The 22,572-nt window shown below is 43.5% G+C and overlaps 1 protein-coding gene across 3 annotated transcripts in view; it reads left to right on the plus strand.

Moving 5' to 3' along the window:
• Window positions 1-22,572, plus strand: part of LOC109869596 (protein dopey-2-like) — a 67,603-nt gene that overhangs the window by 42,060 nt on the left and 2,971 nt on the right. For all 3 annotated transcript variants that reach the window (XM_031799486.1, XM_031799482.1, XM_031799492.1), the window contains 8 exons: window positions 14,029-14,163; window positions 14,288-14,343; window positions 14,512-14,616; window positions 19,915-19,981; window positions 20,229-20,385; window positions 21,930-22,012; window positions 22,102-22,361; window positions 22,480-22,541. In XM_031799486.1, coding sequence (XP_031655346.1) covers window positions 14,029-14,163; window positions 14,288-14,343; window positions 14,512-14,616; window positions 19,915-19,981; window positions 20,229-20,385; window positions 21,930-22,012; window positions 22,102-22,361; window positions 22,480-22,541 — 925 coding nt within the window. The remainder of the gene's footprint in view (window positions 1-14,028; window positions 14,164-14,287; window positions 14,344-14,511; window positions 14,617-19,914; window positions 19,982-20,228; window positions 20,386-21,929; window positions 22,013-22,101; window positions 22,362-22,479; window positions 22,542-22,572) is intronic.

Here is a 22,572-nt window from a genome sequence, read left to right on the forward strand (position 1 = left end):
ACACCTTCCATCACAACAAGAGAGTGATACATACATACACTCACACACCTTCCATCACAACAAGAGAGTGACACATACATACACTCACACACCTTCCATCACAACAAGAGGGTGATACATACATACACTCACACACCTTCCATCACAACAAGAGAGTGATACATACACTCACACACCTTCCATCACAACAAGAGAGTGACACATACATACACTCACACACCTTCCATCACAACAAGAGGGTGACACATACATACACTCACACACCTTCCATCACAACAAGAGGGTGATACATACATACACTCACACACCTTCCATCACAACAAGAGGGTGATACATACATACACTCACACACCTTCCATCACAACAAGAGGGTGATACATACATACACTCACACACCTTCCATCACAACAAGAGAGTGATACATACATACACTCACACACCTTCCATCACAACAAGAGGGTGATACATACATACACTCACACACCTTCCATCACAACAAGAGGGTGATACATACATACACTCACACACCTTCCATCACAACAAGAGAGTGATACATACATACACTCACACACCTTCCATCACAACAAGAGAGTGATACATACACTCACACACCTTCCATCACAACAAGAGGGTGACACATACATACACTCACACACCTTCCATCACAACAAGAGAGTGATACATACATACACTCACACACCTTCCATCACAACAAGAGGGTGACACATACATACACTCACACACCTTCCATCACAACAAGAGAGTGATACATACATATACTCACACACCTTCCATCACAACAAGAGGGTGATACATACATACACTCACACACCTTCCATCACAACAAGAGAGTGATACATACATACACTCACACACCTTCCATCACAACAAGAGAGTGATACATACATACACTCACACACCTTCCATCACAACAAGAGAGTGATACATACATACACTCACACACCTTCCATCACAACAAGAGAGTGATACATACATACACTCACACACCTTCCATCACAACAAGAGAGTGATACATACACTCACACACCTTCCATCACAACAAGAGGGTGACACATACATACACTCACACACCTTCCATCACAACAAGAGAGTGATACATACATACACTCACACACCTTCCATCACAACAAGAGAGTGATACATACATACACTCACACACCTTCCATCACAACAAGAGGGTGATACATACATACACTCACACACCTTCCATCACAACAAGAGGGTGATACATACATACACTCACACACCTTCCATCACAACAAGAGAGTGATACATACATACACTCACACACCTTCCATCACAACAAGAGAGTGATACATACATACACTCACACACCTTCCATCACAACAAGAGAGTGACACATACATACACTCACACACCTTCCATCACAACAAGAGAGTGATACATACATACACTCACACACCTTCCATCACAACAAGAGAGTGACACATACATACACTCACACACCTTCCATCACAACAAGAGAGTGACACATACATACACTCACACACCTTCCATCACAACAAGAGGGTGATACATACATACACTCACACACCTTCCATCACAACAAGAGAGTGATACATACATACACTCACACACCTTCCATCACAACAAGAGGGTGATACATACACTCACACACCTTCCATCACAACAAGAGAGTGATACATACATACACTCACACACCTTCCATCACAACAAGAGAGTGACACATACATACACTCACACACCTTCCATCACAACAAGAGGGTGATACACACATACACTCACACACCTTCCATCACAACAAGAGAGTGACACATACATACACTCACACACCTTCCATCACAACAAGAGGGTGACACATACATACACTCACACACCTTCCATCACAACAAGAGGGTGATACATACATACACTCACACACCTTCCATCACAACAAGAGGGTGATACATACATACACTCACACACCTTCCATCACAACAAGAGGGTGATACATACATACACTCACACACCTTCCATCACAACAAGAGAGTGATACATACATACACTCACACACCTTCCATCACAACAAGAGGGTGACACATACATACACTCACACACCTTCCATCACAACAAGAGGGTGATACATACACTCACACACCTTCCATCACAACAAGAGAGTGATACATACACTCACACACCTTCCATCACAACAAGAGGGTGACACATACATACACTCACACACCTTCCATCACAACAAGAGAGTGATACATACATACACTCACACACCTTCCATCACAACAAGAGAGTGACACATACATACACTCACACACCTTCCATCACAACAAGAGAGTGATACATACATACACTCACACACCTTCCATCACAACAAGAGAGTGATACATACATACACTCACACACCTTCCATCACAACAAGAGGGTGATACACACATACACTCACACACCTTCCATCACAACAAGAGGGTGATACACACATACACTCACACACCTTCCATCACAACAAGAGAGTGATACATACATACACTCAAACACCTTCCATCACAACAAGAGAGTGATACATACACTCACACACCTTCCATCACAACAAGAGAGTGATACATACACTCACACACCTTCCATCACAACAAGAGAGTGATACATACATACACTCACACACCTTCCATCACAACAAGAGAGTGATACATACATACACTCACACACCTTCCATCACAACAAGAGAGTGATACATACATACACTCACACACCTTCCATCACAACAAGAGAGTGATACATACATACACTCACACACCTTCCATCACAACAAGAGAGTGATACATACATACACTCACACACCTTCCATCACAACAAGAGAGTGACACATACATACACTCACACACATTCCATCACAACAAGAGAGTGATACATACATACACACACCTTCCATCACAACAAGAGAGTGACACATACATACACTCACACACCTTCCATCACAACAAGAGAGTGATACATACATACACTCACACACCTTCCATCACAACAAGAGAGTGACACATACATACACTCACACACCTTCCATCACAACAAGAGAGTGACACATACATACACTCACACACCTTCCATCACAACAAGAGAGTGATACATACATACACTCACACACCTTCCATCACAACAAGAGAGTGACACATACATACACTCACACACCTTCCATCACAACAAGAGAGTGACACATACATACACTCACACACCTTCCATCACAACAAGAGAGTGATACATACATACACTCACACACCTTCCATCACAACAAGAGAGTGATACATACATACACTCACACACCTTCCATCACAACAAGAGAGTGATACATACATACACTCACACACCTTCCATCACAACAAGAGAGTGATACATACATACACTCACACACCTTCCATCACAACAAGAGGGTGATACATACACTCACACACCTTCCATCACAACAAGAGGGTGACGCATACATACACTCACACACCTTCCATCACAACAAGAGGGTGACGCATACATACACTCACACACCTTCCATCACAACAAGAGGGTGATACATACATACACTCACACACCTTCCATCACAACAAGAGGGTGATACATACACTCACACACCTTCCATCACAACAAGAGGGTGATACATACATACACTCACACACCTTCCATCACAACAAGAGAGTGATACATACATACACTCACACACCTTCCATCACAACAAGAGGGTGATACATACATACACTCACACACCTTCCACCACAACAAGAGGGTGATACATACACTCACACACCTTCCATCACAACAAGAGGGTGATACATACACTCACACACCTTCCATCACAACAAGAGGGTGATACATACATACACTCACACACCTTCCATCACAACAAGAGAGTGATACATACACTCACACACCTTCCATCACAACAAGAGGGTGACACATACATACACACACCTTCCATCACAACAAGAGGATGACACATACATACACACACCTTCCATCACAACAAGAGGATGACACATACATACACACACCTTCCATCACAACAAGTGGATGACACATACATACATACACACACCTTCCATCACAACAAGTGGATGACACATACATACACTCACACACCTTCCATCACAACAAGAGAGTGACACATACATACACACACCTTCCATCACAACAAGAGGGTGATACATACACTCACACACCTTCCATCACAACAAGAGAGTGACACATACATACACACACCTTCCATCACAACAAGAGGGTGACACATACACTCACACACCTTCCATCACAACAAGAGAGTGACACATACATACACACACCTTCCATCACAACAAGAGGGTGATACATACACTCACACACCTTCCATCACAACAAGAGAGTGACACATACATACACTCACACACCTTCCATCACAACAAGAGAGTGACACATACATACACTCACACACCTTCCATCACAACAAGAGAGTGACACATACATACACTCACACACCTTCCATCACAACAAGAGAGTGACACATACATACACTCACACACCTTCCATCACAACAAGAGAGTGACACATACATACACTCACACACCTTCCATCACAACAAGAGGGTGATACATACATACACTCACACACCTTCCATCACAACAAGAGAGTGATACATACACTCACACACCTTCCATCACAACAAGAGGGTGACACATACATACACACACCTTCCATCACAACAAGAGGATGACACATACATACACTCACACACCTTCCATCACAACAAGAGAGTGACACATACATACACACACCTTCCATCACAACAAGAGGGTGATACATACACTCACACACCTTCCATCACAACAAGAGAGTGACACATACATACACTCACACACCTTCCATCACAACAAGAGGGTGATACATACATACACTCACACACCTTCCATCACAACAAGAGGGTGATACATACATACACTCACACACCTTCCATCACAACAAGAGAGTGATACATACATACACTCACACACCTTCCATCACAACAAGAGGGTGACACATACATACACTCACACACCTTCCATCACAACAAGAGGGTGATACATACACTCACACACCTTCCATCACAACAAGAGAGTGATACATACACTCACACACCTTCCATCACAACAAGAGAGTGATACATACATACACTCACACACCTTCCATCACAACAAGAGAGTGACACATACATACACTCACACACCTTCCATCACAACAAGAGAGTGATACATACATACACTCACACACCTTCCATCACAACAAGAGAGTGATACATACATACACTCACACACCTTCCATCACAACAAGAGGGTGATACACACATACACTCACACACCTTCCATCACAACAAGAGGTTGATACACACATACACTCACACACCTTCCATCACAACAAGAGAGTGATACATACATACACTCAAACACCTTCCATCACAACAAGAGAGTGATACATACACTCACACACCTTCCATCACAACAAGAGAGTGATACATACACTCACACACCTTCCATCACAACAAGAGAGTGATACATACATACACTCACACACCTTCCATCACAACAAGAGAGTGATACATACATACACTCACACACCTTCCATCACAACAAGAGAGTGATACATACATACACTCACACACCTTCCATCACAACAAGAGAGTGATACATACATACACTCACACACCTTCCATCACAACAAGAGAGTGATACATACATACACTCACACACCTTCCATCACAACAAGAGAGTGACACATACATACACTCACACACATTCCATCACAACAAGAGAGTGATACATACATACACTCACACACCTTCCATCACAACAAGAGAGTGACACATACATACACTCACACACCTTCCATCACAACAAGAGAGTGACACATACATACACTCACACACCTTCCATCACAACAAGAGGGTGATACATACATACACTCACACACCTTCCATCACAACAAGAGAGTGATACATACATACACTCACACACCTTCCATCACAACAAGAGGGTGATACATACACTCACACACCTTCCATCACAACAAGAGAGTGATACATACATACACTCACACACCTTCCATCACAACAAGAGATTGACACATACATACACTCACACACCTTCCATCACAACAAGAGGGTGATACATACATACACTCACACACCTTCCATCACAACAAGAGAGTGATACATACACTCACACACCTTCCATCACAACAAGAGAGTGACACATACATACTCACACACCTTCCATCACAACAAGAGGGTGACACATACATACACTCACACACCTTCCATCACAACAAGAGGGTGATACATACATACACTCACACACCTTCCATCACAACAAGAGGGTGATACATACATACACTCACACACCTTCCATCACAACAAGAGGGTGATACATACATACACTCACACACCTTCCATCACAACAAGAGAGTGATACATACATACACTCACACACCTTCCATCACAACAAGAGGGTGATACATACATACACTCACACACCTTCCATCACAACAAGAGGGTGATACATACATACACTCACACACCTTCCATCACAACAAGAGAGTGATACATACATACACTCACACACCTTCCATCACAACAAGAGAGTGATACATACACTCACACACCTTCCATCACAACAAGAGGGTGACACATACATACACTCACACACCTTCCATCACAACAAGAGAGTGATACATACATACACTCACACACCTTCCATCACAACAAGAGGGTGACACATACATACACTCACACACCTTCCATCACAACAAGAGAGTGATACATACATATACTCACACACCTTCCATCACAACAAGAGGGTGATACATACATACACTCACACACCTTCCATCACAACAAGAGAGTGATACATACATACACTCACACACCTTCCATCACAACAAGAGAGTGATACATACATACACTCACACACCTTCCATCACAACAAGAGAGTGATACATACATACACTCACACACCTTCCATCACAACAAGAGAGTGATACATACATACACTCACACACCTTCCATCACAACAAGAGAGTGATACATACACTCACACACCTTCCATCACAACAAGAGGGTGACACATACATACACTCACACACCTTCCATCACAACAAGAGAGTGATACATACATACACTCACACACCTTCCATCACAACAAGAGAGTGATACATACATACACTCACACACCTTCCATCACAACAAGAGGGTGATACATACATACACTCACACACCTTCCATCACAACAAGAGGGTGATACATACATACACTCACACACCTTCCATCACAACAAGAGAGTGATACATACATACACTCACACACCTTCCATCACAACAAGAGAGTGACACATACATACACTCACACACCTTCCATCACAACAAGAGAGTGACACATACATACACTCACACACCTTCCATCACAACAAGAGGGTGATACATACATACACTCACACACCTTCCATCACAACAAGAGAGTGATACATACATACACTCACACACCTTCCATCACAACAAGAGGGTGATACATACACTCACACACCTTCCATCACAACAAGAGAGTGATACATACATACACTCACACACCTTCCATCACAACAAGAGAGTGACACATACATACACTCACACACCTTCCATCACAACAAGAGGGTGATACACACATACACTCACACACCTTCCATCACAACAAGAGAGTGATACATACACTCACACACCTTCCATCACAACAAGAGAGTGACACATACATACACTCACACACCTTCCATCACAACAAGAGGGTGACACATACATACACTCACACACCTTCCATCACAACAAGAGGGTGATACATACATACACTCACACACCTTCCATCACAACAAGAGGGTGATACATACATACACTCACACACCTTCCATCACAACAAGAGGGTGATACATACATACACTCACACACCTTCCATCACAACAAGAGAGTGATACATACATACACTCACACACCTTCCATCACAACAAGAGGGTGACACATACATACACTCACACACCTTCCATCACAACAAGAGGGTGATACATACACTCACACACCTTCCATCACAACAAGAGAGTGATACATACACTCACACACCTTCCATCACAACAAGAGGGTGACACATACATACACTCACACACCTTCCATCACAACAAGAGAGTGATACATACATACACTCACACACCTTCCATCACAACAAGAGAGTGACACATACATACACTCACACACCTTCCATCACAACAAGAGAGTGATACATACATACACTCACACACCTTCCATCACAACAAGAGAGTGATACATACATACACTCACACACCTTCCATCACAACAAGAGGGTGATACACACATACACTCACACACCTTCCATCACAACAAGAGGGTGATACACACATACACTCACACACCTTCCATCACAACAAGAGAGTGATACATACATACACTCAAACACCTTCCATCACAACAAGAGAGTGATACATACACTCACACACCTTCCATCACAACAAGAGAGTGATACATACACTCACACACCTTCCATCACAACAAGAGAGTGATACATACATACACTCACACACCTTCCATCACAACAAGAGAGTGATACATACATACACTCACACACCTTCCATCACAACAAGAGAGTGATACATACATACACTCACACACCTTCCATCACAACAAGAGAGTGATACATACATACACTCACACACCTTCCATCACAACAAGAGAGTGATACATACATACACTCACACACCTTCCATCACAACAAGAGAGTGACACATACATACACTCACACACATTCCATCACAACAAGAGAGTGATACATACATACACACACCTTCCATCACAACAAGAGAGTGACACATACATACACTCACACACCTTCCATCACAACAAGAGAGTGATACATACATACACTCACACACCTTCCATCACAACAAGAGAGTGATACATACATACACACACCTTCCATCACAACAAGAGAGTGACACATACATACACTCACACACCTTCCATCACAACAAGAGAGTGACACATACATACACTCACACACCTTCCATCACAACAAGAGAGTGATACATACATACTCACACACCTTCCATCACAACAAGAGAGTGACACATACATACACTCACACACCTTCCATCACAACAAGAGAGTGACACATACATACACTCACACACCTTCCATCACAACAAGAGAGTGATACATACATACACTCACACACCTTCCATCACAACAAGAGAGTGATACATACATACACTCACACACCTTCCATCACAACAAGAGAGTGATACATACATACACTCACACACCTTCCATCACAACAAGAGAGTGATACATACATACACTCACACACCTTCCATCACAACAAGAGGGTGATACATACACTCACACACCTTCCATCACAACAAGAGGGTGACGCATACATACACTCACACACCTTCCATCACAACAAGAGGGTGACGCATACATACACTCACACACCTTCCATCACAACAAGAGGGTGATACATACATACACTCACACACCTTCCATCACAACAAGAGGGTGATACATACACTCACACACCTTCCATCACAACAAGAGGGTGATACATACATACACTCACACACCTTCCATCACAACAAGAGAGTGATACATACATACACTCACACACCTTCCATCACAACAAGAGGGTGATACATACATACACTCACACACCTTCCACCACAACAAGAGGGTGATACATACACTCACACACCTTCCATCACAACAAGAGGGTGATACATACACTCACACACCTTCCATCACAACAAGAGGGTGATACATACATACACTCACACACCTTCCATCACAACAAGAGAGTGATACATACACTCACACACCTTCCATCACAACAAGAGGGTGACACATACATACACACACCTTCCATCACAACAAGAGGATGACACATACATACACACACCTTCCATCACAACAAGAGGATGACACATACATACACACACCTTCCATCACAACAAGTGGATGACACATACATACATACACACACCTTCCATCACAACAAGTGGATGACACATACATACACTCACACACCTTCCATCACAACAAGAGAGTGACACATACATACACACACCTTCCATCACAACAAGAGGGTGATACATACACTCACACACCTTCCATCACAACAAGAGAGTGACACATACATACACACACCTTCCATCACAACAAGAGGGTGACACATACACTCACACACCTTCCATCACAACAAGAGAGTGACACATACATACACACACCTTCCATCACAACAAGAGGGTGATACATACACTCACACACCTTCCATCACAACAAGAGAGTGACACATACATACACTCACACACCTTCCATCACAACAAGAGAGTGACACATACATACACTCACACACCTTCCATCACAACAAGAGAGTGACACATACATACACTCACACACCTTCCATCACAACAAGAGAGTGACACATACATACACTCACACACCTTCCATCACAACAAGAGAGTGACACATACATACACTCACACACCTTCCATCACAACAAGAGGGTGATACATACATACACTCACACACCTTCCATCACAACAAGAGAGTGATACATACACTCACACACCTTCCATCACAACAAGAGGGTGACACATACATACACACACCTTCCATCACAACAAGAGGATGACACATACATACACTCACACACCTTCCATCACAACAAGAGAGTGACACATACATACACACACCTTCCATCACAACAAGAGGGTGATACATACACTCACACACCTTCCATCACAACAAGAGAGTGACACATACATACACACACCTTCCATCACAACAAGAGGGTGACACATACACTCACACACCTTCCATCACAACAAGAGAGTGACACATACATACACACACCTTCCATCACAACAAGAGGGTGATACATACACTCACACACCTTCCATCACAACAAGAGAGTGACACATACATACACTCACACACCTTCCATCACAACAAGAGAGTGACACATACATACACTCACACACCTTCCATCACAACAAGAGAGTGACACATACATACACTCACACACCTTCCATCACAACAAGAGAGTGACACATACATACACTCACACACCTTCCATCACAACAAGAGGGTGATACATACATACACACACCTCCCATCACAACAAGAGGGTGACACATACATACATACATACATACATACATACACACCTTCCATCACAACAAGAGGGTGACACATACATATACATACACACACCTCCCATCACAACAAGAGGGTGACACATACATACATACATACACACCTTCCATCACAACAAGAGGGTGACACATACATATACATACACACACCTCCCATCACAACAAGAGGGTGACACATACATACATACATACACACCTTCCATCACAACAAGAGAGTGACACATACATACATACATACATACATACATACATACATACATACATACATACATACATACATACATACATACATACATACATACATACATACATACATACATACATACACCTTCCATCACAACAAGAGGCTGACACATACATACACACACCTTCCATCACAACAAGAGGGTGACACATACATACACACACCTTCCATCACAACAAGAGAGTGACACATACATACATACATACATACATACATACACACCTTCCATCACAACAAGAGGCTGACACATACATACACACACCTTCCATCACAACAAGAGGGTGACACATACATATACACACCTTCCATTACAACAAGAGGGTGACACATACATACATACATACATACATACATACATACATACATACATACATACATACATACATACATACATACATACATACATACACCTTCCATCACAACAAGAGGGTGACACATACATACACACACCTCCCATCACAACAAGAGAGTGACACATACATACACACACCTTCCATCACAACAAGAGAGTGACACATACATACACACACCTTCCATCACAACAAGAGAGTGACACATACATACATACATACACACCTTCCATCACAACAAGAGAGTGACACATACATACATACATACATACATACATACATACATACATACATACATACATACATACATACATACATACATACATACACCTTCCATCACAACAAGAGGCTGACACATACATACACACACCTTCCATCACAACAAGAGGGTGACACATACATACACACACCTTCCATCACAACAAGAGAGTGACACATACATACATACATACATACATACATACATACATACATACATACATACATACATACATACATACATACATACATACATACATACATACATACACACCTTCCATCACAACAAGAGGCTGACACATACATACACACACCTTCCATCACAACAAGAGGGTGACACATACATATACACACCTTCCATTACAACAAGAGGGTGATACATACATACATACATACATACATACATACATACATACATACATACATACATACATACATACATACACCTTCCATCACAACAAGAGGGTGACACATACATACACACACCTCCCATCACAACAAGAGAGTGACACATACATACACACACCTTCCATCACAACAAGAGAGTGACACATACATACACACACCTTCCATCACAACAAGAGAGTGACACATACATACACACACCTTCCATCACAACAAGAGGGTGACACATACATACATACACACACACACACACACACCACACACACACACACACACACACACACACCTTCCATCACAACAAGAGGATGACACATACATACATACACACACACACACCTTCCATCACAACAAGAGGGTGACACATACATATACACACCTTCCATCACAACAAGAGGGTGACACATACATACACACAACTCGCATCACAACAAGAGGGTGACACATACATACTGTAACGGTTTTGACTTGAGGTTATTATTTATAGGGGTGCCAGGTAGGTTGTGCCTACCAGAGAAAACATTGGTTTCTCCTTTTGGTTTGGGAGGGAATGAGTCCCATCTGGTCCGTCAAGTCTACACCAATACAAAGGACTTATGTAAAAGTCAGGATGGAAATAAACTTTTCATAAACCCTTAAAACATTGGAAAGAACTTCAAAAACAACTATATTCTTTTGCGTGGGTTGTATTAGCAACATCAATGATTACACACACATATAATAATATCACAATGAGTTCTGGTTCTTCTAGAAATGTCCTGTACCTCGGGCCTAAAAAGAGTCCAGCCCGGTAAAGGAGTTCAGTGAACTCAAGTGACTTTTGTTACGCAATGTTTGTCCGTTCATTCCGTGTAGCGTAAACCCAGTATTAAACATACGCTTTAAAGTTCTGTGGTAAAATAATTGTATCAACTCTTACTAAGTCCTCAACTACAACTAACTACCTAAATCATCACAGTATACCTCACATCAAAACAAATTAAATACCGTATACAAAAAGGTTGTGGTCAGTCGGTCAGTCAGACAATCCAATCCGCCAACAGATCTCCAGCGGAGAAAGGCCACGAACAACAGAGAGGTGTAGTCCACGGATGCAAAGAGTGGATCCGATCCTGTGTAAACTCTATTAGGCTACAAAACACACGTTTAACGGCAACAAAACAAACGGAATAGAGAAGCTTCGGAACTGAGGGTTGAACACATCCTCATTCACGTCTCCATCACAACCCCACTTTTGTGCAGCTGATGCTGGCTATTTATTGGGAATTAAAGGGAAACCACCCTATTGGAAGGAGAAGCACTGAGACGGTTCAGAAAAATTCAGGGCCGTCACAATACACACACACACACCTTCCATCACAACAAGAGGGTGACACATACATACATACATACATACACACACACACACCTTCCATCACAACAAGAGGGTGACACATACATACACACACACACACACACACCTTCCATCACAACAAGAGGGTGACACACAAAGTATTCCCCCCCTCTCTCTATCTCCTCCTCTCTCTTTCTCTCTCTCTCCATATCTCTGTAGATATTACCTGTGTCCAGTGAGTCTCATCTGACCATTGTGGATCTGGTGAAGTCCCTGGGAACGCTCCATACAGACAACATCCTGCAGATGGTCAAAGAGGTGGTAAAGAAACCCCACCAGATCAAAGGAGACCAGGTATACACACACACACAAAGAATTGACTGTTAAACCCAGAGAGAAATGACATGGTGGTATAGTGGTCATCTGAAGGTCATAGTTGATGCAACTCCCTTCTGTCTCTCCTTCGTCTGTATGGCAGAAGTCCACCCTGGTAGACATCCCCATGCTACAGTTCAGCTATGCCTACACCCAGAGGTAACAAACAACTACATACTGCCATGTAGGCAAGAACTGAAGTGTATTACTAACTACATGTGATATTATTGAACAATGTTTCACCACCCTCCTGTCTCTGTCTGTCTGTTTGTGTCTGTCTGTCTGTCTGTCTGTGTGTTCGTGTTTGTCTGTCTGTCTCTGTGGTAGTATTCCAGCTCAGGCGCTCCAGGAGAATGTGGCACCCCTCCTCAGTCTCCTCAGAGAGTCTGTGCAGCTCAACCTGGCTCCGCCCGGACACTTCCTGCTGCTGGGGTTAGTCGTCAACTTCTTATCCGTCTGACACATGTACTAAAATGTTCACTTGATGTCCAGAAACCGGTCTCAGTTATTGATCACACAACATATGCCATTTAGCAGACTTTTTTAAAATCCGAAGCGACTAATCAATCAATGACATGATTTTATGAAGCCCTTTTTACATCAACCGATGTCACAAAGTGCTATTCAGAAACCCAGCCTAAAACTCCAAACCGCAAGCAATGCAGATGTAGAAGCACGGTGGCTAGTAAAAACTCCCAAGAAAGGCAGGAACCTAGGAAGAGACCTAGAGAGGAACCAGGCTCTGAGGGGTGGCCAGTCCTCTTCTGGCTGTGCCGGGTAGGGATTATAACAGTACATGGCAAAGATGTTCAAATGTTCAAAGATGACCAGCAGGGTCAAATAATAATAATCACAGTGGTTGTAGAGGGTGCAACAGGTCAGCACCTCAAGAGTAAATGTCAGTTGGCTTTTCATAGCCGATCATTCAGAGTTAGAGACAGCGAGTGAGCGTGTGTGTGTCTGGGACAAGGTAGCACGTCCGGTGAACAGGTCAGGGTTTCATAGCCGCAGGCAGTTGAAACTGGAGCAGCAGCACGACCAGGTGGACTACGGACAGCAAGGAGTCATCAGGCATGGTGCTAGGGCTGAGAGAGAAGACAGAACACCGGATAAGACAGGAGAAATACTCCAGATATAACAGACTGACCCTAGCCCCCCGACACATAAACTACTGCAGCATAAATACTGGAGGCTGAGACGGGAGGTGTCAGGAGACACTGTGGCCCTGTCCGACTATACCCCTGGACAGGGCCAGATCTCCCCCACGGCACGAACCCGAGGGGGGCGCCAACCCGGACAGGAAGATCACGTCAGTGCCTCAACCCACTCAAGTGACGCACCCCTCCTAGGGACAGCATGAAAGAGCACCAGTAAGCCAGTTACTCAGCCCCCATAATAGAGTTAGAGGCAGAGAATCACAGTGGAGAGAGGGGAACTGTCCTTTCCATTCACCTTCACACACCTGAGCCAGACTACACTCAGTCATAGGACCTACTGAAGAGATGAGTCTTCAATGAAGACTTAAAGGTCGAGACCGAGTCTGCGTCTCTCACATGGATAGGCAGACCATTCCATAAAAATTGAGCTCTATAGGAGAAAGCTCTGCCTCCAGCTGTTTGCTAGGGACAATAAGGAGCCTTGCATCTTGTGACCGTAGTGTACGTGTAGGTATGTATGGCAGGACCAACTCAGAAAGATAGATTGGCGCAAGCCCATGTAATGCTTTGTAGGTTAGCAGTAAAACCTTGAAATCAGCCCTAGCCTTAAGTGATCAAATGTCTTGGTTCTAGTCAAGATTCTAGCAGCTGTGTTTTGCACTAACTGAAGTTTATTTAGTGCTTTATCCGGGTAGCCGGAAAGTAGAGCATTGCAGTAGTCTAATCTAGAAGTGGCAAAAGCATGGATAAATTTTTCTGCATTTTTGGACAAAGTTTCTGATTTTTGCAATGTTACGTAGATGGAAATAGTCTTGATATGTTTGTCAAAAGAGATCAGGGTCTTTGTTTATTGGGACTTAGAACTAGCATCTCTGTTTTGTACGAGTTTAAAAGTAAAACATTTGCCGCCATCACCTTCCTTATGTCTGAAACACAGGCTTCCAGGGAGGGCAATTTTGGGGCTTCACCATGTTTCATCGAAATGTACAGCTGTGTATCGTCCACATAGCAGTGAAAGTTAACATTATGTTTCCGAATGACATCACCAAGAGGTAAAATATATAGTGAAAACAATAGTGGTCCTAAAAACAGAACCTTGAGAAACACTGAAACTTACAGTTGATTTGTCAGAGGACAAACCATCCACAGAGACAAACTGATATCTTTCTGACAGATAAGATCTAAACCAGGCCAGAATTTGTCCGTGTAGACCAATTTGGGTTTTACAATCTCTCCAAAAGAATGTGGTGATCGATGGTATCAAAAGCAGCACTAAGGTCTAGGAGCCCGAGGACAGATGGTCTGGTCTGACGCCATTAGAAGGTAATTTACCACCTTCACGAGTGCGATCTCAGTGCTATGATGGGGTCTAAAACCAGACTGAAGTGTTTGTATACATTATTTGTCTTCTGGAAGGCAGTGAGTTGCTGGGCAACTGCTTTTTCTAAAATGTTTGAGAGGAATGGGAGATTCGATATAGTCCGATTTGTAGTTTTTTAAAAATATTTTCTTGGTCAAGGTTTGGCTTTTTCAAGAGGCTTTATTACTGCCAGTTTTAGTGAGTTTGGTACACATCTGGTGGATAGGGAGCTGTTTATTATGTTCAACATTGGAGGGCCAAGCACAGGAAGCAGCTCTTTCAGTAGTTTAGTTGAAATAGGGTCCAGTATGAAGCTTGAAGGTTTAGCGGCCATGACTATTTTCATCAATGTGTCAAGAGATATAGTATTAAAAAACTTGAGTGTTTCCCTTGATCCTAGGTCCTAGCAGACTCAGGACAACTGAGGTTGGGAGGAATAGGCAGATTTTAAGAGGAGTCCGTAGTTTGCTTTCTTATGATCATGATCTTTTTGTCAAAGAAGTTCATAAATGTATCACTGCTGAAGTGAAAGCCATCCTCTCTTGGGGAATGCTGCTTTTTAGTTAGCTTTGCGACAGTATCAAAAATGCATTTAGGATTGTTCTTATTCTCCTCAATTAAGATGGGAAAATAGGATGATAGTACCCTCACTGCTACTCTGTCTTTCCAAGTTAAATCGGAAGACTTCCAGTTTGGTGTAGCGCCATTTCCGTTACAATTTTCTGGAAGCTTGCTTCAGGGCTCTTGTATTTTCTGCATACCAGGGAGCTAGTTTCTTATGACAAATGTTTTTTGTTTTTAGGGGTGCGACTGCTTCTAGGGTATAACTATAATAAAGGTTAAATGAAGTTCCTCAGTTTGTTGTACGCCGACGTCCTTGGGTAGGTGGAGGGAGTGGAAGGGCATCTAGGAATCTTTGGGTTGTCCCAGAATTTATAGCAAGGTTTTTGATTATCCTTGGCTGGTGTCTGAGCAGATTATTTGTTGCGATTGCAAACGTAATAAAATGGTGGTCTGATAGTCCAGGATTATGAGGAAAGGCTCCGAAAGCCTTTTGGAGTGGGTCTGTGGACTTATACATGTGATTATTAAATTAACCAAAAATTTGAATATTATCTTCCATGACTGCAAGGTCCGATAGGAATTCAGAGAACTCGGAAAGGAACGCTGTATACGGCCCAGGAGGCCTGTAAACAGTAGCTATAAACGTGATTGAGTAGGCTGCATAGATTTCATGACTAGAAGCTCAAAAGACGAAAACGTAGTCTGTTTCTTTTCTTTTTTTTGTAAATTGAAATTTGGTATCGTAAATGTTAGCAACACCTCCGCCTTTGCGGGATGCGCGGGGGATATGGTCACTAGTGTATCCAGGAGGAGAAGCCTCATTTAACACAGTAAATTCATCAGGCTTAAGCCATGCTTCAGTCAGGCCAACCACATTAAGATTATGATCAGTGATTTAGTTAATTGCCTAAAACTTCCTAGGAAGTGAGGGATATAATTTTAAGTAGCCCTATTTTGAGATGTTATGTATCACAATCTCTTTCAATAATGACAGGAATGGAGGAGGTCTTTATTCCAGTGAGATTGCTAAGGCGAACACCGCCATGTTTAGTTTTGCCCAACCTAGATCGAGGCACAGACACGGTCTCAATGGGGATAGTTGAGCTGACTACACTGACTGTGCTAGTGGCAGACTCCACTAAGCTGGCAAGATGGCTAACAGCTTGGTGCCTGGCCTGCACCCTATCTCATTGTGGAGCTAGAGGAGTTACAGCCCTGTCTATGTTCATAGATAAGATGAGAACACCACTCCAGCTAGGATGGAGTCTGTCACTCCTCAGCAGGCCAGGCTTGGTCCTGTTTGTAGGTGAGTCCCAGAAAAGGGGCCAATTTATCTACAAATTCTATCTTTTGGGAGGGGCAGAAAAACGTTTTCAACCAGCGATTGAGTTGTGAGACTCAGCTGTAGAGCTCATCACTCCCCCTAACTGGGAGGGGGCCAGAGACAATTACTTGATGTCAACACATCTTTCAGCTGATTTACAGGTTGAAGCTATGTTGCGCTTGGTGACCGCTGATTGTTTCATCCTAACATCGTTGGTGCCGACGTGGATAACAATATCCCTATACTCTCTACACTCACCAGTTTTAGCCTTAGCCAGCACCATCTTCAGATTAGCCTTAATGTCGGTAGCCCTGCCCCCTGGTAAACAGTGTATGATCGCTGGATGATTCTTTTTAAATCTAATACTACGGGTAATGGAGTCGCCAATAACTAGGGGTTTTCAATTTGTCAGAGCTAATGTTGGGAGGCTTCCGCGTCTCAGACCCCGTAATGGGTGGAGGAGAGACCAGAGAAGGCTCGGCCTCTGACTCCGACTCGTTGCTTAATGGCAGAACCGGTTGAAAGTTTCTGTCGGCTGAATGAGCGACACCAGTTGAGCATTCCTACAGCATTTCCCTCCAGAAGCCATGACAAAATTGTCCGGCTGCGGGGACTGTGCGAGAGGATTTATACTACTATCTGTACTTATTGGTGGCACAGCCTGCTGCCTGGCCTGCACCCTATCTCCTTGTGGAGCTAGAGGAGTTAGAGCCTTGCCTATGGGGGCAAATTACCCTTACCTAACTATTGCGTCTGAAGCTGGGCTTGCAGCACGGCTATCCTCACCATAAGGCGATTTGTTCTCCTGTATATTATGAGTACAGCGACTGCAATTAGAAGGCATAATGCTAATATTACTACTTAGCTTCAGCTAGTGGAGGTCCTGTAGAACCATGTCCAGGGTAAAAAAGTTGAATGAAAAAAGTTGAACGAGGGGAAAAAATTAAAATATAAAACGGTAATTTAAAAAATACGTAAAGTTGGCAGGTAGCAAAGTTACACTAGCAACAAAACGCACAGCAGCACGTAAACAAGTCCACAAGTTGTGACAGGAAATGACGTCAGCACTCGATTCACAAATAACTCACCTTACAGTCATGCGTGCATACATCTGTGGTCATACTGATTTGTTACTGTAGACATTGTTCCCAGCGTAACACACTCTGTTTGAAACAATGTGAATGTTATTTCCAAACATAAGTAGGACATCCCCACATCAATAGACATGCTTTGGTTTGCTACTGTATCAGAATCAACAAGATATTATTGCACTCTAGTCTACTTCTCCATAGCTGTACAGGCATCTTTCTCCTCTCCTACTACAGGATCCTCAATGACTTTGTAAACCGACTCTCCAACCTGGACAATAAGAAGGACACTAGAGACATGCAGGTAAGACATGGAGCACAGTAGCACAGCCCTAGCTGTAGCCTAATGTACACCTTCCTCTTCCACGCCATCCACTAGGTCCGATTGAATGAAATTATGCAATATCGAACGTCCGCTCCTGTCCGCCCATGTCCCCCCATGTCCACACCGCAATGTGTGGACAGGACCGGACGTTTCATTAAAACGAAAGATTGAGAGGGTACAGTGTGAGATGCATGATAATGATGGTTACCATGTTGATATCCTGTAGGAAGTGACCCAGAAGATCCTGGAAGCGGTGGGCGGGGTGGCGGGGTCATCTCTGGAACAGACCAGCTGGCTCAGCCGCAATCTGGAGGTCAAGAACCAGCCACAGGTGTGTCCTGAGACCGAGGAGCCATCCATCGAACTGAACCTGGACCTCTATGGTAACCAAACACACACACACACACACCTGGAGACATCCCTGGCTTCTATCAGGAACAGACTGAAGCCTAATTTCCACCTTGTGCTTCCGCACCATATGCTAGGTTCGCTCTAAAAATGCAATATCGAACGTCCACTCCTGTCCGTATATGTTTGCACTTTTCCAGGACACTTTTCCAAGGAGCTGCGGATGGAAGCGGATGTTCAATTGACGTTATTTTGAAGTGGAAGGTGTACATTAGGCTTTAAAATGGGTCAGATGTCACGACTTCCACCGAAGTTGTTCCCTCTCCTTGTTCGGGCGGCGTTCGGCGGTTGACGTTACCGGCTTTCTAGCCGCCACCGATCCATGTTTCATTTTTCCTTTTGTTTTGTCTGTTTTACACACCTGGTTCCCATCTCATAATTATGTTCCTTATTTAACCCTCTGGTTTCCCTTTCTGTTTTGTGCGTGATTGTCTTTCGTGTATTCCGGTGTGTTCTTTGAGTCCTGTTTTGTCCTTGTTTGGAATGTGATTTTGTTACGTTTTGGATTGAGTAAATCAGTGATTGTTACTCTTATCTGTGTCCTGCGCCTGACTCCTTTGCTATCTTTTAGATAGACTCTGACATCAGAGCTGCTAATCTCCTTAACCACGTGTCAAACTCATTCCATGGAGGGCCTAGTGTCTGCGGCAGGGCTTCCCAAACTCTATCCTCAGGACCCCAAGGGGTGCACGTTTTGGTTTAAGTCCTAGCACTACCCAGCTGATTCAAATAATCATCAAGCTTTGATGGTTTGAATCAGTAGTCTAGTATTGGGGCAAAAAACTAAGCATGCACCCCTTGGGTTCACGAGGACTGAGTTTGGGAAGCTCTGGTCTGCGGGTTTTCACTCCTCACTTGTATTTAATTGGTGAATTAAGGTCAGTAATTAGTAAATAACTCCCCACACCTGGTTATCTAGGTCTTAATTGAAAGGAAATACCAAAAACCCGCAGACACTAAACCCTCCATGGAATGAGTTTGACACCCCTTTCCTTAACCCTCAGGACATGCTCCTCGGTAACCATGGCAGCCAAACCCCGGCACCGAGTGCACGTTCTACATCATTAGTTGAGAAACGCAAGAGGGCCCACCTCGACCAACAGTCTCCTCTCCATCCTCTCCTCTGTTCTCTTCAGGTCTACATTAGAGTGGACTGAGAGAGACCACAGACTTATACTGTAACCATGGAAACACGGCACTTCCTCACGACATTATGTCCCCCAGTGTAATGGTCCAGTGAGGAAAGAGGACACTATTCTCACAAAAGTGCCTCTCCTCTGGTGTTACCCATGTCAACCGGTCCCCAGTAGTGGAACTAAGTGCCCTGCTGCGTCACTGGGAGCAGTGCACCCAGGATGTGGCCTGAAGGATGAGATGGAGATCCTTCCCGCTACCATGAGGAGGTTAAGCCTTGGGTCGGCCCTCAGGGCGGGCACTGGAGAAGAAAGTCATACATATTCATGATTAACAACTCCCTTCTGTTCCCATCTCCTTCTTTCCTTTCCTCTCTTTTCTCCAGACTCTGAAGCTCAGGCCAGCACTATGGTGTCTTCCTCAGCCCCCTCTGTGTACAGTGTACAAGCCCTTGCGCTATTGGCAGAGGTAGGTGTGTCCGTGTGTGGATCTGTGCACCTATTGCTCTCATGCCTATGTATGTGTTTCTATTTCTGACAGACCCTCCTCCTCTGCAGGTTCTAGCCCCTCTTCTGGACATGGTGTATCGCAGTGATGAGAAGGAGAAAGCCGTCCCTCTCATCTCTCGCCTCATGTACTACGTCTTTCCCTACCTGAAGAACCACAGTGCCTACAACATGCCTAGTTTCGGGGCAGGTGCCCAGCTCCTGAGCAATCTGAGTGGGTACGCCTACACCAAGAGGGCCTGGAAAAAAGAGGCCTTCGAACTCTACATGGATCCTCTGTTCTTCACCATGGATGTCTCCTGTGCCCCCCAGTAAGATTGTGTTTGTGCTTGTGTTTAAGTGTGTGCATGCCATGTAAATATTGACAAATCAATATTATCAAATAAATTGTTAAAAGAAAATGACTGTGTTTGACCTCTGTTTCTTTAGCTGGAGGGCCATCATCGACCACCTGCTGACCCATGAGAAGACCATGTTCAAAGACCTCATGAGTAAGTAGAGTAGGTGTGTGTGTGCATCCGT

The sequence above is a fragment of the Oncorhynchus kisutch genome, linkage group LG2 (assembly GCF_002021735.2).
Source record: "Oncorhynchus kisutch isolate 150728-3 linkage group LG2, Okis_V2, whole genome shotgun sequence".
NCBI lineage: Eukaryota > Metazoa > Chordata > Actinopteri > Salmoniformes > Salmonidae > Oncorhynchus > Oncorhynchus kisutch.